General features: G+C 42.2%; 2 protein-coding genes across 2 annotated transcripts; one reads left to right on the forward strand and one right to left on the reverse strand.

Annotated features, from left to right (window-relative positions):
• Positions 1-9,029: 9,029 nt before the first annotated feature.
• Positions 9,030-9,954, reverse strand: MRPL36 (mitochondrial ribosomal protein L36). The gene is made up of 2 exons (XM_036406613.2): positions 9,898-9,954; positions 9,030-9,747 (listed from the first exon to the last, which is right to left on the reverse strand). Exon 2 carries the CDS (start codon positions 9,735-9,737, stop codon positions 9,417-9,419), a length of 321 nt encoding a protein of 106 aa, XP_036262506.1. The 5' UTR covers positions 9,738-9,747; positions 9,898-9,954; the 3' UTR covers positions 9,030-9,416.
• A 48-nt stretch (positions 9,955-10,002) lies between these two features.
• Positions 10,003-16,473, forward strand: NDUFS6 (NADH:ubiquinone oxidoreductase subunit S6). Its single transcript, XM_036406612.2, has 4 exons — positions 10,003-10,170; positions 11,199-11,252; positions 15,109-15,231; positions 16,328-16,473. The coding sequence occupies exons 1-4, from the start codon at positions 10,024-10,026 to the stop codon at positions 16,391-16,393; spliced, it is 390 nt and encodes a 129-aa protein (XP_036262505.2). The 5' UTR covers positions 10,003-10,023; the 3' UTR covers positions 16,394-16,473.
• The last annotated feature ends 5,451 nt before the right edge of the window (positions 16,474-21,924 follow it).

Genomic DNA, 21,924 nt, shown 5'->3' on the forward strand with positions numbered 1-21,924 from the left:
CTAGACTGTTTGAAGAGTCCTTTTAGGAGAAGACTCTTAATATTCAATGCAGAATTTAATGTATTTGTTTAAATAATATTAAGCAGTTGCCAGCATAGCAGGGAGTTGGGGTTTATCCACTGCGTTCACAAATTTTATCATTGATCACCATTCTCTGGATAAAGTGTCCTAGAGCTGACTGTGACCATACTCCTCACAGGCAGCACCTTTCCATGCCTGGAGAGAATACAGCTATGCCATGGTTAAAGAGACCATAAAAGATGAATGTTTCAAAGGCCTTAACACTAATGGCCTCTACCTTGTGGCCCTGCCATCATAGGTCTCTGCCTTTCTGCTCATAGCACACAGAGACATTATCTGATTCACACTTGGCACCCAGCTACCCCTTATCTCCCTGTGTGCCTTAATGTTAGATCCACTCAGTTTTGCTCTTCACTTTTTCACACAGTATCAAGGTATGCACCTTAAACTGACCAGAAAGGATCTTCCATAAAAATCATTTTGCCTTTCCTGGCCTGTTTTTCCCCCTGAACATTCTTTAAACATTACACATTATAAATCTTAAGCTCTTTAAAAGCCAGCATTTTTTTCAAGGTGCCCAATTAAATGAGATGCATGACTTGCAGCCTTCCATGTCTGTGCTTTTGTTGGATGATGCTGAGAATCTATGCTGTGTGCAGAAGGCCATGGTATGAAGTAATGTGAGACATCAAGGCCAGCTGGAGTAATACTGGAGACCTGGGATGGGCTGAAGGAACCAGCCACACTGAACATAAGACTATGACACTAGTCCTAGACAGTGCTAAGCTAGCTAGTCTGGACACTGAACTGTTTCTGAGACTGGCTTTTGTCTGAAGAAAGCATCCTGTAAACTCTCTGTAATGGATGCAGGGCAGATGATCAAGTGAACAAGACGCAGGAGCAAAACTAAAGTGGTTCAAACTGATTAATGATATCCCTTATGTTTCAAAACAACAAAAAAAATATCCTAGCATACATATATGAATTCACAACTGCTTGAGAAATATGTCAAAGCACAGCTGCAAATGGGAACCACCATGAAATCTGAATGTCTTTCACTGTGGTTTCTGGGGTATTAAAGCAATGATAGATACCCTGGGTTTTTCTTATGAGTGATTTGGGTGTTATGTAGATCAAACACTCATAAGTTCAGGTTAAAAAAATCAGGAAAGTAGTAATAATGATAATGGAGGAATGGGTAAAATTTTGTGCTGTTTAACATATTGAACCATTTCATTCGTTACCTTCAAATGCAAAGTCATACATCTAGAAATCAGACATTGCAACTACACCTGCAGAAGAGAGGGTTGTGTTAAGCAGAGGGGAAGTATTAAGCAATGTAAATCTTTACAGGTCATAAAAACCTGTCAGTAAACAAATTCTTCACTGAAATCCAAAGCAATGACATGATCTTCAAATGAAGGAAGCAGAAGATTACTGAGAACAAAATCCAGGGGCATTTTAACCTCAGTGCGCAGCATCACTAAGGTAGATTCTACCTATAATTCCTGTGTCCATATTTTAAAAAGAAATGAGAGGAGGGTACAGGGGACAGAAATATCCAAAGGTTAGACAAAATATTTTATACCAAGAAAGATGATATATATATATCTGATTATTTAAAAAAATATTAAAAGGGTGACTCATATTTAGTGACTTCCTTTTGAAGGAAAAATAGAGGAATCTAAGAATGAAAGGCTTAACAAAATTTGGTAACTGCAAATTAAAGCAAACAGGCTCACCTTTTAACAGTGAAGAAATGCTATTTTGTAACATAATCATAGCTGTGTGACTGGCTGCTCATCTCTCCACTACTCATCTATCCAACTCCAGAGCTGTGGTCTCTGACTGCAGCCGTGTTTTAGGATTCATGTCCTGCCTCTGGTAGAACAGACTTCTAAAGCCGACAGATCAAGTCCCAGGTCATATTTACTGTATTCTCATTCATTTAAATACATCAAATAAGTTCCTTTTCTCTGTGACTACACAAGTGGTGATCAGGATGAATGACCAGATGACATAAAACCAACTTGTTATTTAATAGCTAGATGAGCAATCAAAATTGAAGTACATGGCACACAATGTAGCTGCAAAAATTCTTATCTAAAGCCATGAAAGTGACCTATTTTAGATATCCCAGTCACTCCTTTTATAAATATTAGCCTCCTAGTATGAATCCCTTTTAAAACTGTGTAGACTCTGGGACTGCTTGCTCCCAGTCTTTTCCTCACTTAGGCACTGTTCATTATCAATCTTTAATCATGTACAACAGAGAGACTCGCATAATTCCCTGACTGTTCTTTTGCATACTTTCAACTACTAAATGGAATCAATGTATTTTTAGATCAAATGACTTTGCAAAGTTCACTTTTTACTCCTTCTCGCACAATGTGGCACATAAGGACAGGGGACTTCTTGAAAAATACTGCTTGTTTTCAACAGTTTATTCATATTTACAGACAACCGATTTCAAAGACTGATGCACAAACTTCTAGATGAAATGGCGAATTTTTCATTCCTGGAGGCAGGTGGATAACTCCAGCAAGTGACAGCTTCATCTTGGGTGCCAATATTCTCTCTGTACCAATTTTCATCATCTTTAGATCAGGTTCAGTGTCTTCACTGTGATGAAGCTCTCATAAAGATTGCTGCCTCCACTATGAGTGGGATACAGAGCAATAACGAAACTGCTGCAGTTTATCTCCCAGAGGTATAGAAGTAAAACTCCACCACTTACCTAAATAAACTGGGCTGTAAAATGTGACAGTTCAATAACAGCTTCATGGGCAGCTCACCTATTCCTACAGGAAAATAAATTCAGTCCTGGAAAGCAGAAGTCACTGGACAGGTGAGGGCATGCCCCATCATAGGTGTGGTGAGGTAAACTGTCCTAGCGAGTTGGAAAGAATCCAGCCCCTTCTCAGCCTCTGGGGACAAACTAGCACAGATTTCAAGCTTCAAATTAATAATATGGTGAGCTGTAATAGAAAGAATGCAAAGAATGCATTTAAATGTAGAATCAGTTTTATTAAACTGAATGGGATTACTTTATCCTTAACTTCCATTTTAAAAGTAATTTGATAGTTTTCAGCAGTGTGTATTAAGGTGTGTCTCCCCTTGCTGATTCAGAACTTTGCAATATGGTAATACTGCAGATCAACATAAAACAGTTTCAGTGCATGGAGCTCACTGAAACCACAGAGGGACCTTGCTGTTACACAGAAGATATTCTGAACAGTGCCTGCAATAGCATGTTGTATCTGTTTGCACTCTTAACATCTTAAACAAAGAGAGAAAACAGAGTGGCTTCTCACTTCCTTTTTAATTGTTTAAGAATATTTACATTTTTGTTTTATAGTTTTATTTTTGTTTTTTAATTTTACCTACTTCATTTCTGTAAATAAAGAAAAAATTCCAACTGTTAATATTGGCAAATGCATTAGCAACTGCTCTGAAATGTCACTCTTTCTTGTACATTTTTTTCTTTTGTGGATGGTGTAATAGAATAATTGGAAGAACAATATGGTGTCTACATTACTCAAAAATAGCTGTTATTTTAACTGAGTGCAGGAAACCAACTGTGGTGGTGTCAGAATCTGGAACAGTCATCTGTCAGTCAGCTAACCTCAGGGTGTACTGCCTCCATCCGAGCAGACACGGCTTCTCAGCACCGTAATTCCTAAAGACTTCTCCCTCACCTGTCATTTTTGAACAGCTATTGTCCTGAATTCAGCAACCAATACTGTAATTCCCATACACACAACCACAGACAAAGTCTGACAGTCATTAATATACATGAGCTCTAAGATTTATCCTCCAGTTGACCTAAATACATCTCTACCTGTTGCGTATCAGGAATCTGACAATCTTATTCCCTAGAACAGTTTTGAGGAGTTAAGCAAGTTCAGTCACTCACAACTGCAAATTATTTTCATAATTGTACAATGGAGACAGTCACAGGAGACATCAGGTCACGTTCCCACTCCACTGTGGGGATTTACAGAATCACAGAATCACAGCATTTCTAGGTTGGAAGAGACCTTCAAGATCATCGAGTCCAACCCATGTTCTAATACCTCAACTAGATCATGGCACCAAGTGCCACATCCAGTCTTTTTTTAAACACATCAAGGGATGGTGACTCCACCACCTCCCTGGGTAGATGATTCCAGTATTTGACCACTCTTTCTGTGAAAAACTTCCTCCTTAATTCTAGCCTGTATCTACCTTGGCGCAGCTTGAGACTGTGTCCTCTTGTTCTGTCTGTTCTTGCCCGGAGAAAGAGACCGACCCCCAGCTCACCACAGCCACCCTTCAGGAAGTTGAAGAGAGTGATAAGGTCACCCCTGAGTCTCCTTTTCTCCAGGCTGAACAACCCCAGCTCCCTCAGTCGCTCTTCATACGGCTTGTGTTCCAAGCCCCTCACCAGCCTCGTTGCTCTCCTTTGGACACGCTCAAGCTTCTCAACGTCCCTCCTAAGCTGAGGGGCCCAGAACTGGATGCAATACTCAAGGTGTGGCCTCACCAGTGCTGAGTACAGGGGAAGAATGACCTCCCTGCTCCTGCTGGCCACACTATTCCTGATACAGGCCAGGATGTCATTGGCCTTCTTGGCCACCTGGGCACACTGCTGGCTCATGTTCAGCTGACTGTCAACCAGCACCCCCAGGTCCTTTACTCCTGAGCACTGTCCAGCCACACCGTCCCCAGCCTATAACGTTGCAGGGGGTTATTGTGGCCAAAATGCAGGACTTGGCACTTGGACTTATTGAACTTCATCCCATTAGATTCTGCCCATCCATCCAACCGTTCCAAGTCCCTCTGCAAAGCCCTCCTGTCCCTCTAACAGATCGACACATGCTCCCAGCTTAGTGTCATCTGCAAATTTGCTAATGAAAGCCTCTAAACCCTCATCCATGTCATCAATAAAAATATTGAACAGAACTGGCCCCAGCACAGACCCCTGAGGGACACCCCTGGTGACTGGCTGCCAGCTGGAAGCAGCACCAATCACCACCACTCTCTGGGCCCGACCATCCAGCCAGTTCCTAACCCAGCACAGAGTGCTCCTGTCCAAGCCACGGGCTGCCAGCTTGTCTAGGAGTATGCTGTGGGAGACAGTGTCAAAGGCCTTGCTGCAATCTAAATAAACAACATCTACAGCCTTCCCTGCATCCACTAGGTGGGATACCTGGTCATAAAAGGTGACCAGGTTGGTCACACATGACCTACCCCTCCTAAACCCATGCTGACTGTGTCTGACACCCTGGCCATGCTGTAAATTCTATGTGATGGCACTTAATATAAACTGTTCCATTATCTGGCCAGGTACTGAGGTCAGGCTGACTGGTCTATAATTACCAGGATCCTCCTTTGCACCCTTTTTGTGAATGGGTATCACATTGGCCAGCTTCCAGTCATCAGGAACCTCACCAGTGAGCCAGGACTGTTGGTAAATGATGGAGAGTGGCTTTGCAAGCTCATTTGCCAGCTCTCTCATTACCCTGGGGTGGATCCCGTCTGGTCCCATAGATTTATGAACATCCAAGCATTTCAGTAGTTCTTTGACTGCCTCTTCTCGGATAATGGGGGGACCATTCTGCTCCCTGACACCATCAACCATTCCAGGCGGGCAGTTGTCTTGAGGGCAAGTCATCTTCCCACTAAAAACTGAGGCAAAGTAGGCATTAAGCACTTCTGCCTTCTCCTCATCTGCAGATGCTAACTTCCCTCCCTTGTCCAATAAAGAACAAAGGCTGGTCTTACCCTTCCTTCTAGCACTAAGGTATTTGTAAAAACATTTTTTATTATCCTTTACAGAAGTCGCCATTCTAAGTTCAAAATGAGCTTTGGCCTCCCTAATTTTTTTTTCTGCATGCTCCAGCAGCCTTCTTGAATACTTCCTTAGAGACCTGACCCTCCTTCCAACGCTGATACATTCTCTTTTTATTCCTAAGTACCTCCAAAACCTCCTTGCCCAGCCAGGCTGGACGTTTACCCTGTTGACTGATCTTTCTGGCACACAGGGACAGTCTGTTCCTGTGCCCTCAAGATCTCTGTTTTGAGGCATTCCTGAACTCCTTTGTTTTTAAGGGCTGTTTCCCAAGGGACGCTCTGAATAAGTCTCCTAAACAGGCCAAAGTCTGCCCTCTGGAAGTTCAATATAAGAGTCTTACTGGTGCTCCTCCTGACTTCACCAAATATTGAGAACTCTATTATTTCATGATCACTCTTCATTTAAAGAATGAAGATTTTCTGGAGGGGGTAACCTAGACATGTAAGCAGTAGGAAGCCAAAAGCTAAAAATGTAATTTGAACCTGTGTCTTATTTCAGTCTTCAGTGTAGGGATTCTTCTTCCTGTGTTATGGGGTACTATTTTCCTCCCTAAAACATTTTATGTTCTGGCTGTGTTCTCCTTATCATTCTCCTCCCTTTCAGCCCCCAGGGGTAGAAATAAAAAAGAAAACACATACAATTAAGGAACTAACATAGATTGGTATTTTTAGTATTCCAGGACTAAATTTTTGGCCTGGGTAATTTCAGTGGTTGTTGTGTACCCCCTCCTTTGCCAACTGCTGTTGAGGTAGAGCACAACATTCAGAAGGTCTGTAACGAAGGACTCGAACCCATGGCTATCAACCACAAGGCTACTGGCTGAATTATTTCACCTGCTCATTTTGCAGTTGCTGTAAACAAACCTAAAATAAACACACATCAACCCCAGTTACAGTCACTTTCCTCACGTCATTCAAATTACAGAAAGCTATAGAATCTGATTTTTTTAGAACGCCTCTGTAATAGTTTGTAGACAGCAACTAAAAAATAGTACTTAGAAGTGTGAGATTCAATACCCCTGCCTAACAGATGGAAAAATTGAGACAAAGGCAAAATTACCTTTGATTACACAGCAAACCTTTGATTACACAGCAAGTCAGTGGCAGAGTACAATTACAATTCAGAGCCTCCTAGTTTCTAATCCTATAATCCTCTTTCCAAAATCTATTGAGCACAACCAAATATGCTGTTTCAGTGATGGCCATGAATGTTCCACACCAGGTATCTCAAACTGACTGTTCAGACAATGACACATGAAATGTTTACAGGCATAATAAACATTTAAATTCAAATTACTTCACATCTCAAGTTTCTGACCAGCAACCCTACATTCAAAGGGTTTAATTGGGAAAAAATTTTTCCTCGTTGTAAGTTGTTGAAGTAAGATGCTGAGTCAGCACTGTATAAAAGCTTGTCTTAGGCCAAAGGGGGAGATGAAAACAGTGACTTGTGCCTCTCTCTGCTGCAGAGTAATCCTAGCCCTAAATTTCACTCCATTTCTGAGTGCAGACCGTATTTCACACCAGCCTGGCAGAGTGAATTTGTCTCACACGCCACTGAACTCAGAAAGTCTTCCCAGGTAATGATTGCTGCTCCTCACCCTGGCAATTCTTACTTGCAGGTGTCTCTTAACCATCTGACACAGCTCCTGGCAAGGGAGCCCTTAAGTGTTTGGGTACCTCCTCAGTAACCCATCAGCACAGTTTGCTTTGTCCCAATGAGCTGCCTTTTTCTGACTGAACCAAGGGGTTGGATGAACTGCTTGTGAGGCTGTAAGAGCACCTGCCAACTCTTTCCTAAAAAGCCCAACCGACGAACAGACCCTCACTTCATCTCATGCCCAATCCACAGGTCAGTCCTTACTATCCACCACAAAAGTGGGTAGGCCTGGAAAACACTGTTTTTTTGGTCATGTGCTGCTTACTTTAAAGGTGTACTAAATAGCTAAACTCACAAGGTATCACAAGAGGTTCACAGCACACAGGCCTTTTCTTCTGCTGGAACAAAACACACAGCACACATCTACCATTAACACTGAGAGTCAGAGCTTTTAAAATCTTCAGTTCCTAAGACAGCTTAACTGTCAAAGCATGTTAAAGGCATAAAACATTTCCGAGAAATTTCTCTGCTTACATTTTACTTTCACCCACAAGCTGCAGGAATTTAGAAGGCAGAAGTTCTTGGATGCTCATGCTTTTTCATGAGCATCCAAATTTCAATCAAACCTCCTGAAGTACAGCAAGTTTTCCACTACTTCAAGGTTCTTTGCTTTTGAGGAGCCTTACACGTTTTGAATCAATCTGTCTCTCTAGTTAGATGAAGCTAGCCTGTCTTCTCTCCTCTCACTGCCATGAATTCATTTGAATGCCCCCTAAGACGGATGTGTACCTTAACTCACCTGCTTCTCTCTCTCCAAACCCTCATTTCCAGTGATGAGATAGATGAGTGAAAAGACAAACCACCCAACATATGGAAAACCAGTAATTACTGCCTCTGGAATGCTTAGCCACAGCTTCACAGGCTGAGTCTCATTGTCTACAAGCACTAAGCAAAAATATATAAATTATAAAAGTTAATGTAAAGTTGTGGAATTATAACTGGGCAGAAAAGGTCTTCAAGTCATCATACTATCCAATGTTACAGCAACTTAAAACACAGTGCTCAACCAATTTCACCTCTTTCAAGTCAGGGACACTTTCTCACAGTACTCTGGCAAACTTGCAGCCATAACAGGACAGTTTTCCGAGAGTTTAGTTTAGCACCATTTGCTAAGAACTTGCAGTTCAGAGGACGATCTAACACTCCTGCCTCAAGCAGAGTCATATTGAGAAGTGTGAGGAATACCACTGGTGACTGAAGCAATTTTGGCTCTAATTAATTAATGGATACCAATCCACTAGTTTGCATTCAACGTCTATCTTAGCTATATGACCTCTGAGGCATTACTATTCCATTCTCTCCACACCTCTCAGGAGAGTTCCTTCAAGGGACACAAGAAAAGAAAAATATTCTTACACCTCACCAATCGATTAGAGTGAGCCTAAAGCTTGGCAGAATCTTAAGGCAAGTTAGATGGAATCTGAAATTGCCCACCTGAGTTTGAAACTATTGATTCTGTTATCAACATCTTGGGACGGGGGGGAAGCGTGCTCAAGAAAAAAACCGCAATGTGTTGTAGTTCTAATGAAAATCAATGGAGTTTATTTTCATTTTGCTTAATTAAACCCAAATGCACCTCAGAGTCCAGTGATCCAGCTTCACCCTTCCTAATTTAACAGCGCGGTGATTTTAAGGCTTCACGTTTCGGACGACGACAAGAGATCCTGAAGCCTCTTGTTTCCCACTTCAGTTCTCCGCATCCAAGGCCTGAAATTCCGGACAGGGCCGCCAAGACCGCACCTCGCTCTCGGTGTTCCAAAGATGAAACACTGTCACGCACACGATTCCGGGACTCGTGTCCCCAGCTGCCAGCTCCCGGAGGCCGCGGGCCAGCGTGGGGCTCCGGGCCCGGCCGCCGAGCACGGCGCCAGCGCTGTGCGCTGCGGGCTCCCGGCCGGCGCTACCCCTTGCGCTGCTTGTGCCGGGGGTTGCTCTTGCAGCACACGTAGAGCCGCCCGCGCCGCCGCACGATGTAGCAGTCCTTGCAGCGCCTCCTCAGCGCCGTCTTCGTCTTCAGCCCGGCCGCCGGTGGCGGCCCGAGCGGCGGCGGCAACACGGCCAGCAGCCCGCGGGGAGCCCGCCACGGCGGCGGGGCCCAGGTCGGACAGGCCGCGGGCAGCCCCGCCGCCCGTCCCCACGGGGCCAGCGAGCACAGGGACGAGCGGCACAGCGAGCGCAGCGGGGCGGCCGTGGCGGCGGCCCTGACCAGGAGGGACAGCATGCCCGGCACCCTGCGGGGACAGCGCGCCGGTCAGGACACACGCACCGCTCCCGCTCCGCTCCTCCTCTCCCGCCGCCGCCGCAATACCACCCACCGCCCCCCCCCGACGAGGACACCCGCCCCGCTCCCGCCACCGCTGAGGACACCGCTGCCCGCTCACCCCCGCGGAAAGCAGCGCTCCCCGCCCGCGGCCACGCGTCCCTCCCGCCGCCGGAAGCGCGAGCAGGAACCGGGGCGGGGCGAGGCCCGCGCCCGCCCGGCCGGGAGTCACGTGGGCGGCGCGAAGATGGCGGCGCCCGCCGCGACCTTCCGCTGGCTGCTGCCGCGGAGCCGCCTGCTGCTGGCCCGCCCGGGGCTGGCTGCCGCTGCTGCCGCTCGGCCCTACGGTGTGCGGGCCTCCGACACCGGCGAGCTGGTGACGCACACGGGGCAGGTGAGCGCGCGGGCGCCCGGTGCTGCCGCCCCTCCGCTGCTCCGGGAGGGCGGCGGGCGCGTCCCGCTGGGGCCGCGGGCAGCGCGCTGGTGTAATGTGGTGTTACCGTAGCGGGGAGGCTTAGGGTGGACAGCTGGAGGAATTTCTTGCTGTAAACACTGGTTAGGTACTGGAATCGGCCGCCCAGGGAGGCGGTGGCGCGTCCGTCCCTGGAGGTGTTCAGGAAATGTCTGGATGTGGCGCTTGGTGCCACGGTCTGCTTGACATGGTGGCTTTCGGTCCTGGTTGGGTTTGACGATGTCAGAGGTTTTTTCCAACCTAATTTACTCTGTGATTCTCCGTTCAGCGCGGACAGTGGTAATTCATGCTCCTGGGTGATCCGTACACAGGAGGTGCGCGCTGTTTCGGAAAAAAACAAAAACAAAACAAACAAAAAAACCCCGTTGATCAGGATCGGGGTCATTGGCCATTACCGAGCGTTCCGGTCCGAATCCGACCGGTGACCCGGCCGAAGGGTTGGCAGGTGGAGGAGGCGCCCTTGTGTCAGTGCCTCGTAACTCCAGGTTACCTCTTTTCCAGTGGAGAAGCTGAGGCTCCTGCGTGCCTTGAGATGGGAGGAAGGATGGCGGGTGGAGCTAACTTGGGAAAACTGGCACGGTAGTTACTTAGCAGAACAGAAATACATACAATATCTGAATTTCCCAGTTTACATTACCACCTAGGTGAGATCCAGGAGCAGCGTTATAAATAATACATTTGTGTTCATCTCTGTAATCAGGCTCTTCTGTTTACTGGCTTTCATGCCAGCCCCAACACCACCAGTTTCCTTGTCTGTTGTATTTTCCAATGTGCAATTCAGTTACTTGTGAGAGGGAAATGGAAGCCAATTTTTCTGTGTACTACATGCTTGTAAGGTGATAATATTTGAATCTAAGTATACATTTCAAGATATTTATATTCTAAGTCGTTGTGTTCTATGTTTATAGTTGTTGCTCTGTAAATAAGATCAAGTTTATTTTACACTCTAGGTATATGATGAGAAGGACTATAGAAGAGTTAGATTTGTTGGACGACAAAAGGAGGTAACTCATTCTATGATTTTTCATGGGAGAGGGGGTAGTTTATGGGATTTTCTTAACCTAATTGTCATTAAAAACCACAACTTAATTGTCATTAAAAAACCCCAAACCAAAAACACCCCAAAAAAATACCCCAAAAAAAACCGAAACCAAAACCAAACCACAAAAACCCCTACAAACAAAATCTACCAAAACCAGAACTGGTTTGGATTTGGGGTTTCAGTAGTTTTTTTTTTCTTAATTGCAAAAAAATTTTCTAAGGCAGCTTATATAATTGCTTTTGTCTTGCCTCCCTGCTTTTGGTAAACTTGAAAAACTCAAGACTTGCTTTGCATTTGCTAAGTGCTTGCATTTAGGGTGTTAGAGTTGTAGGCATTTGAGCATCTTAAACTTGGAACAGTTTTTGTTTTAAGCATGTGTTTTAAGAAGTTGCTAGTATGTTTTTAGCACATTTGTATTCAGAAAAATCACATCATTAAATACTCTGCTGAATTGTTCTTCTCTTTATGTATCTGTTTACATCTGTTTTGAAGCTTAATTTGCTTCTGTGTAGTTGAAATTCTGATCCTTACCCAAATCACGATTTTAATGAGCCAGAGAAGCATTTACTGAAAGAGTGATGAAACAAATGAAAGTAAAATGCAGACTATTCTGAAATAATGAAGCCTCAAGTGCAAAGTCTAGTAATACCAGCATCATCCAAGTGCAGTGCTGTAAAGGTGGCCCTGTTGCTGCTGCTTAAAATTCACATACTCAACTGTATGAAAAGTCCTTTAGCACTGAGTTTTTTCTATGATCCAGCAGCACAGGTCCAGGAGGGGTCTGCTGGCCTTCTGGATAGAAATAGAATTATTTCAGCTAAAATGTATTCCTCAATGCCTGAGCCTTTGAATAGTGCTTTAGTGTTAATGCTATAAATGTTTATGTTCAGCAGAGACATTAAATATAAGGTGTGGTAGATTTTTAAAGTAGTTTCATATAATTATTCTTGTCCTAAATTAACCTGAACTAATTACACAATTTCCAAGTTTTCATGTTAAGTTTATCTCACTGTGTGACAGATACAATTTAACTCATGCTGTGTGGCTAAAATGGGGATTCTACATGTGAAATAATTAAATGAAAATGTCACTTAAAATGCTGAATTGGCTTACTTCAGGGAGGATAGCTGGCAAAGTAGGTCTCTCCCAAGCGTACTGCTGGTGTCTCTGCTACTTGTGTAACTTTGTAGGAAATGCTCCTTAAGCCTCATTCTCCATGGGGTAATTGTCCCTCTAATGTGCCTTTACCATCAGGTAATTTCAGATTCTGTGTGGTGTGGCGCATCCAAGGTTTTCAGTTCAGCCCAGTTCTTCCTTCTCCAGCAAAAGCCAAGCTCTATGTCTGCTGAGCAAGGTTTAACGCTAAGTTTTAATGGTGAAATTGGGACAAAATTTACATGCTAAACACTTTAAATGATCTGTGCCTATTAATAGGATCTCTCTCTCTAGGGGCTTTGGCTTTGCAATTATCCCATGTTGTCATCTTATTACAGGGTTCCATACCGTTGTCGCACCACAAAAGTTTCATACCTTCTTGGTGTCTCTTGTGGGCAGCTCCTTAGAGCACTGCCTCTTTCTTCTTCACAAAGCAGCCAACTGACTCCAGCTCCCTCTCAACAGCCACCCCACTCTTTTATAGCACTCTTCTTCTCATTGGTTACAGCTGTGGCCTGCTAAAGTCAGGCCTGCTCCTAATCTTTGATTATTGTCAGTTGGCTGCTTTGTGAAGAAGAAAGAGGTAGTGCTCTGAGGAGCTGCTCACGAGAACACATCAAGAAGATATGAAACTTTTGTGATAGGAGACAACTGTATGGAATCCCTGCAATAAGATGACAACAAAAAGTGATCGTGACAACTGCTAAGCTGTATCTGCCACAGTCCAACTGGGTCATCCTGCCCTTCTGCAATCCCTAAGGTAGAGCAGGACCTATTTCAACACTATCATTCACACTTCAGCTCTGCCCTTTCTATTGGCTGGTGCAGCAGCCGAAGGTGTGAGGAGGGCTCACCTCAGTGCTTGTCTGTTTTAAATATTTTCTCCTGCCTTCCCTCTACATCTTTGGAGCGAGATCAAATCCAAGTTTGGTTTTATCTCTTTGGTTTCCCAGACCATGGACTGGCACAGGTGGATAGATGGGAAGAAGCAGCAACAAAATTGCCAAATTGCCACTCTGTCAGGAAAAAAATAGCCTGTTGATTTATGCTTGGGGCAAGGCGCATCTGGATGTGCTGAGGGGATCGGCCTCTTCCTGCTGAGTGCTGCTGTGCTTTAGTCAAAGGATTATGTTGTAACTGCAATCACTTGGGCTTTTTTTGTGGAGTGTTCCTGGTGAATTCCTAGACTGTGTCTTGTTTAGTAGGCTGAACCACAGACAAGTCATAGCTATACAGTAGATGAGAGGTCTTTGCTTCTCTCTTTCCCCATAAGTACCTTTTGTGGTTAAGAAGTGTTGGGATGAGTGGAGCTTTTGCTTCTAATCTTGAAGCAAACGTGTATAATGATTTTATCTCCCTCCTCCTTTAGCACGAAATGAAGGATGCGCAATTTTGAGTGTTACTAAAAACAGCAGTAAAAGTTCTTGCTGTTAGGTGAAAATTGCGTGACTTGTAGACGCAGCCCCAGACAGCGGGGTTCTTGATGTTACCATTTTCTTTCAATGCCAGAACCTAATTTTTTTTCTAACTTTTCTTAGCTATCATCTTCTTCTGGTAAGGATAAATTCTTAGTTGGCAAAACTGACTTTTCCGTTACTGTACCAAAAAATGCAGAGACTTAATGGGAGGCTTGGTGGAAGATGCTAACTTGTTACATGGTGGAAGATGCTAAGTTGTTACATACTAGGATTATATAAAAACACCATTGTAGTTCCTAGGGATTTATGTAATGGACACATAGCTGTCTTTTTCCCAAGAATCTCATCTTTATTCCAATACCAGCATATTTATACTCAGTGCAGTAGATACTGCCTTCTTTGGGTGTGCATATTATTTGATATTCATGCATGTATATCATGGCCTTTGAAAAAGGTGGCCCCTCCTGGAATACTTTACCCTGAATTGTAGCAGTAGTTGTCTCCTCAGTGCTCACTTGGAAAGTGTTGCATTGCTGTAGGTCCTGCTGAGGGACAAGCTGCTGTGTTACCAGCCTGCCCAGACATGGTTATGTTTTCCAGGCCATGCAGATGTGCTCTAGGAAGAAGCCCTACTTGTCAGTGATGTGGATATTTGGGAAGTGTGTATGATGGATTTGCAGAGTGGAGTAGTGGCATTTAGAGGTTTTTCCTTTTTTGTGATGCTAAACAATTTGTCTTTCTGACTGTTGTTATGCACCACATTCATGTTTTCCAGAGATTTCTGTGCAGTGATAGAATAAGGTACATGGCTAGAGCTCTAAATTGCCAGCAGTTGTTTTATCTCATGCCTGACCTTATTGTGTCACTATTATTTTTGAGTTTATCAGCAGAGATTCTTCTGCAATTTTATCATGTAGTCACTAAAGCAGAATACAGTATTGGTTAAATATGTTCTGTTCTTGTCTACTTGTTTCTGCTCGCTCACCTCTCTGCTGAATCTGTTGGAACCTGAGCACTGATGTGGCCTGTATATCAGGGGAAAGGGATTACTTTTGCAGGGTTTAGTGTATAGTTCCTTGATCTGGCTTATAGCAGAGCCTTAGAGATGGTGGAGGAGTTGGGAGGAAGCCTAAGCAGGAACTTCTCAAAATGGCTGTAGTGGAACTACCTGAGGAGGCAGCAAATAGCAATTGCTTTCTGTTTGAGTGGGGATGGTATCTAAAAGTTTCCCTCTTTTCCTTACAGGTGAACAAGAATTTTGCAATCGATTTGATAGCAGAGCAGCCTGTGAGTCATGTTGAAAGCAGAGTGATATCGTGCGATGGTGGTGGTGGAGCTTTGGGACATCCCAAAGTATACATAAACTTGGTAATGTCAATATTCTGCATATAGCATGTTTTGCCTGTGCATTCTTTTTTTGTAAGATTATCTGGTTTTTGGAATTCCAGTTTAACAAAATAAAAGGAGTGACCACCTGAGGTGCTCATTTTATTTGATGCCTGATATAAGTCAGAAGAATTAGAGGGCTTCCATTTGAAGTTACAGAAATTTCTTTTTGAAATTTTGGTTTGTTTAGTAGGACAGTACATTTTTTAAAAGAAATCAGGTGAAGTAGTAAGAGCAACCACTGAGAGTAAAAATTAACATCCTTGCTGCATTTTGGAACTAATTATTTAAATGCCACCATGTAGTTTGACCATACGTTTGCAGTATTTTCAGGAATATAGTTTATTTTCAGTCTTGCAAGTTCAAGGGAAAAAGAAGGAAGAGAATCAAACAAACCAACTCCTCTTTCAGTCTTTGGGAATCTTGGTATTTCTGAAGACTAAATATTTCAGTCATGGCCAGAGAATGAAGAATAAATGTTGTCTTATCCTCCTCTTGACAGTAGTGATAATTTCCAGTGTATTCTTGTTCTAGAGAGTAAAAATACTGAGGCTACTGTCCTATGACCTTAGTTAATGCAGCTTTTGCTTAGGTCCTGTTCCCAGGTAGAGCCTGATTGCAGATGTTTTAAAATCTTTGTCTGCTCACCTAAACTTTGACATTTCCTAATGCCTGAAAGAATGGTGGGGAAGGGCTGGTGTCCTTAAGTGTCAGTGTTGTTATGACTCCTAACTAGAATCATAAGCATTTCTATTTTGAACAAAGTAATAATTTTGTAATAATTCATTTTACATTATCCAAAGTCAAATGTTTGGAGGTTCTGATTTGTAAGACTTAGAAGGACTTCAGCCTTAGCTTCTGTAGCACACTCCTGATCTTTTTATGTTGATTTTGTTTGACGTGTTTGTGCCTCACTCCTGAAGAATCTTTGCTTCCAGTGTCTCTAAAAAGACTAAACTCTGTACTTTGGCAATATTGTTTGGTTTTAAGATGGCACAAATAAATAAGAGAAAAATTTTAGTTTCTTAAAATGTTATAAAGTGAAACTGGCAGCTGTTGTATTTTTATATTTTTACAGGACAAAGAGACAAAGACCGGAACATGTGGCTACTGTGGACTTCAGTTTAAACAGAAACATCACTGAATGATCATCCCTGTGTGATTGCAGATTTCTGTTCCGATGTTAGTGTTCAACTATAAATAAACAATATATTTAGAAAGCCACGATTTGTGTTTATCTTAACTATGGGAAGTCCAGTCTGTACATTTTTAAAACCCAGCTTCTCAGGTATTTGAGAGCCTAATGGTATGACAATATCTACTTTGTACTTAATTTAGTTTTCATGTCTGGCAGACTTCTTGCAGTCTTAGAATTGGTGTTTGGCTGTAGATAGGTTTGGTTTGTACTGGGTAGATATGTATTCTTTTCAACACTGAATGAGCTGTAATTGTTTACTGGGTGATTAATTATCCTAGATGTTTGTCTTTTGTCACTGTGTGACACTCCTAATTGGCTCATGGTCCAGTATCTATAGCTAGATTCACAAATGGAAATACAAAGATATTATGATACTCAGCATTGCAGCACTCACTCCTGGAAGCAAGATTGTCAGCCCTGAATTAAGTAGCTGCTCTTGGGACCTGTTTAAAAGAAGCCACCAGTGCCTGGAATGGTAATCAGTGTGAGCTGGAGAACTACCCAAGCTGGCACGTGTGAAAGGTGAGGACATAACCATTTGCCCTTCATTTGAAGGGGTGAGTGTGTATCTGGTTCTCATTGGGATTCACACCCAAAGCCTCTGTTTGCAGCTAAGATGATGACCTTAACTCACTGCAGTGCCTGGGCAGCACCATGACTTGCAATTGTCCTCCATGGAAGTAGTGAAAAAGAGTCTTGTCAGAGTAGGCATTGCTCCATTACAGGTGGTAGCTTCTGCTCCTTTAATACAGGTAATTTGACACATCTACCTAGGCTGTGTGAGGCTGAATGGTTCTCTCTATAGAAGTCATGTGTTTAGAGGCTGTATTGCATGTAAGTAATTGCATGGACACCCTTCCCCTTTTTTCATTCACTCCACCTATAAAAGCTTTACCTCTTTCCGTCTCTTCCCCTTATTCTTCCCCTCACTTTTTCTCCTTTCCATTACTGCTGGTTTCAGTGATCTTCTGGCCGTCAATTTATTCTTTTTAGTGACCTAGATTTAGGAAGTACTAATTAGAGTTATGCATTGCTGTGCAGTGTAGGTTACTGAACATGACCTTTCTGTAAGGCCAGGCTCTGTTATGAAGGTTGTAATTTTGTAATGTTAGTGCAGTGGCCAAGTTAACATGTGTTGGGTTTAGAGGAGCACCTGAGCACGTACAAAGATGGCAACAGATCCTTCTATGAAACCCAGTAATTTGCAATCTGACTTTATGCAAATGATCTGTCAACAGCATAAATGGGATGTTACGAACAGTCTTCTGATAAGACTTATGCTTGAACTATGAGTGTCTCTCTTGAAGCATAAATCTGGTTGCATTTTACTCTGGCTCTCTACCAGTTTGTAGAGTATTTCGGCTGGCAGAGTTCTCTCATGGTGCAATCATCTCTTCAAAGAGACCTGAAACAAATGATTGTATACAGTCTTCTTCCTTGGACCTTTGATGTTCTAATGAATAATATATCTGCTTGGATCACTGCTGCTCATAATAAATTAACAATGTTTAAATTGGCACGGCATCTGCTGAGGACCCAGACAAATCCCATCCAACTGGTCTGAACAATGGAATGCTGTTCTTAGATGTTCTCCCTGTAGTACTTGTGCTGTGTGAAGTTGTTGACATCTGTGAAACAATAGCCCCTTTGCTCCAGTGATCTCCATTGGAAGACTTCAGACTTTGCTTCATGTCAGTTCCTATGTGCTAGGTTCATGTATCTATGTGGGAATGATTGTTTATATGGAGTCTTGCACTTTGAACTATGCCATCCACATACCTGTGGAAAGGCCAGCCTTGATTTGCAGGAAAAAGAAGAGGGGAGAAGCAAGAACTAAACTTTACTGTTTGTGCTAATCAGATGCATGTGGAAATGGATGTATGAGCATAGACCAGAACACATCATATCAAAGTAAGGGTGGACTAAACCAGGTAAGTATCAAAGCAGCTTTGCAGTTCTCAGGCCACAAATTCAGACATGAAAGCAGCATGGAATAAAACTTCCAGACTTAAATTCTGTCAGTCACTGTGCTCCTCATAAATAATTTATCCCAGGCTGGAACTACAGTCTCTGATTAGTGGAGTGCAAACCATAGTTTATACTCTGTCACTAGGGGAATGCAAAGTACCAACACATGATAATGGTCTCAACTTTATCTTGGTTTTCTAGTAAAACCAGATAGGCTTTTCCCCCCTTTATTGCTGCATGTATTAAGGTTGATGAAAATCACTATGTATTTAAACTCCCAAAATAGATAAGGACCATCCATATTTTTCCCCACTCTCTGTCCTCTAATTAAAAATTAACTAAAATGTATTAACAAGGCATGTTCTGTTTACAAAAGCACAAATCATTACTATGACTATGGCACAATATGTAAAAGCGCTTTTTCTGAAATTTTTCATTTGTATGGCATCTGCTTGTGCTCTGGAAGTTGCTCTTGTAAAAGTCTCCAAATCACCAAATAGTATCCCTAAATTTCCCACCTTCTGACCTGCCATTAGTACTTGCCCTTTTTATTTAATGCTCTTGCCAGTATCAGACAAAATACAGCATGCTATAATAGCAATAGAAATGTTTGCTTCTGTAATATCCACATTGTAGGCATTGTTTAGTGTGTTCCCTGCTAGTGGTGCACATTGTTTCAAGAGGCAATACTTGTTGGCTTAGAGCCAGTGCTAAAGGAAGCCACATGGGTTAAAAACTTATCCCCATGTTTGGTGGACAGCTAGGAGAGCTGTAAAATTAAGCAATATGTACGTTGTAAATGGTTAGAGGAAAATGAGAACAGAAGGCTGATAGGCATAACTAAGGCAAATATGGAACACTGAATTTACTCTAGAATCAAGCAGATGAGTTGATCTAACATGAGAGAGATGTGGTGGAATTGTAAAGTGGTGTAAAAAGATTGGTAAATGAAAAGATGTGTGTAAATCTAATATTATATGTTATATTATGTAATTGTATAATAGGAAGTCAATGCAGTGATTTCCAGTAATAGGCACTCAAGGGGTTGATCTTTAGTAGCAGCTAAATTTAGCCATTTTTAAATTGGAATGCTCAGATAATGAGTTTCAGCAGGGCTGTCCAATGAGCTTCCTGGAGCATTAATGCTGATTTTTTTATAAGATTTGAAGTACTGGAGGAAGAGCACAAAAATGGCTAATGTGCCAACATTCAAAGAGGGTAAAAGGCATGACCTGGATAATTACATGTCTGTCAGTTTGACATCACTTCTGGGCAAAATAATAAGGGACCCAATTAATAATGAATTAAAGAAGTGTTGTATAATTAGTGCCAATCAACATGAGTTATAGGAAAGCAGACCATGTCAAGTTAGCATGATGTATTTTTGATGAAATTAGGAAAAGTGGTTGATAAAGTGTTAATGTAATATCCTCTGACTTCTTTGAAGATTAGAGTTAGTAGTCCATATTTTGATTCAGAAAGGAAAGTCTTGTGTAATCAATCAGTAACACTTCACATATTGTACATATGTTAAAGGGTAGATAATTCTTAGGTGTGTAAGTATCAGTGTTCAATGAGACTCCTTGCTGAAAGGATGCATTGTTCTTGGACCCCTCATGGCATCCTTTCTCACTCCTATGGCACTTAGCTTCTTAGGACTGTCCTAAAAAAACATGTACTAGCTACTGATGGTTTGCTGCGGATTGAAAGGTTGAAGCATTGTTAAGGGAGAGGATTCAGCAGTGATTCTGTTCACTGACACTTAGCCAGCCAAGACTAGCAAAAAGCTGAATGTGTTTCAAAAATGAAATGCTGTTCATATTTATTGTAAAAAGTGTTTCTTTGAAGTGATAATTGTATCAGCCTGATTTGCAATTTATCCTGTGTGAGTAGCAGCCCTAATAACTTCAGGTTACAGGAAATACTGACTGCTGCGTTTGACGGGGGGATTTGTTGCTCATCAAATGCTGTGAATTTCCAGTCCAGTTCTGTGGCTAAAATAACTTTTATGAACTTGGGAGGGATAAATAGAGACGTGTTCAGCAGGAACATCTTTCTGAATTTTACATGAGTGTGTTTGTTACTTGAATACCAAGTCCAGTTTGAAATCTGTGGTTCATTAATTAATATGGCTAAATTAGAGAATGTTCAGAGCAAGCCATGGTACTAATTAAAAGAGTAGAAAATGTATTGTGTAGAGAAAGATCTAACAAGCTTTGTCTTTGCATTTCCTTATAAATGAGGTTAAGAGAATGACTTGATCAGGGTCTACCAGTACAAATGCAGAGAACAAAACCTTGATAATGGGATCTTTAGTCTGGCTAAAAATGATGAGCTCTAGTAGCTGGAAGCTATAGACAAGCAGATTCAGACCAGGGGAAAGGAGGCTTCACAGTATGGGATTTACATTGCAGTAAATTCTGTAGCATTTCTGACTCTATTTTTAAGCTTGGTATTTTCTAAAATGTGTATTAATTGAAACAAGACTGGAATCTGAAAACCATTATGGACGTGTTCCAAAGGTAATTATATCCTTGCAGTGGTCCATTCTCAATCTTTGAAATGAAATATGTCTCAGGCCAGAGGTAGTGGTTCCATTGAATAGTGGTGCTGTTAAAAATGCCTTCCAGACCTTGTTCTGAATAAGATTCAGGAAGGACTTGAACTTTGTTTTCCCACAAAAAGTGTTCTAGTGGTCTGAGTGACGGGGACTTGGACTTTGCTGTTGCAAAATAATATTTGGCTTTGTAGCAATGTGGAAAAAGACCAAACTTCAAATCCTGATATTAATAATGATGAATTGTCATCATCTGCTCAGTGTCTAACAAAGCCAGACAAACTAAAAAAAAAAAAAAGTCAGTGCTTCAGGACATGGACTGAGGACTTCAGATCTGTTCTCACTTTCTCATTTAAGAGAACATATGTGAAATCTGTACTACCTTTTGGGATGAAAATGTAAAAGGATTGTTTCCATTCAAACTGAAGTCCAACGGTTTATTGTAATTTTATTTTTGGCAGTGTTCCTTCGGTGGTTCTCTTGATGCTTATACCAGATTCTGGATTGAAGAGACTTGTACTTTTCTAAGTTTTGCTTACCCATTTGAATGTCACTCTGGATTCCAGTGGCTTCTCACATTTTCCATGGCTTTGATGAAGTAGCTAGCATTCAGCAATTCCCATGCTGGATAATAACATCTTCCTCAAGAATAGCCATGTTTACTGTTTAATCATGAAATATCTGATTTTTATGCCAATTAGCATAAATTAGACATCAGATTCAGACATTTTTGACAATCCTGAGACAATGTTAGGAAAATTTGTACTTATCAGTAAAACATCAGTCTTTATTAATGCTAAGAACAATTGAAAGGATTTTTAAAGCATATTAAAAACCAAAAATAAATTCCCAACACTTCCTCTCCCCTCTTCCCCCCCCAAAAAAAGCCCTAAAACACCCCAAGGAATGATCTTTGATAGTGGTTGCATTAAAGTGATAGAAACCCCAGAAT

The sequence above is a fragment of the Molothrus ater genome, chromosome 1, assembly GCF_012460135.2.
Source record: "Molothrus ater isolate BHLD 08-10-18 breed brown headed cowbird chromosome 1, BPBGC_Mater_1.1, whole genome shotgun sequence".
NCBI lineage: Eukaryota > Metazoa > Chordata > Aves > Passeriformes > Icteridae > Molothrus > Molothrus ater.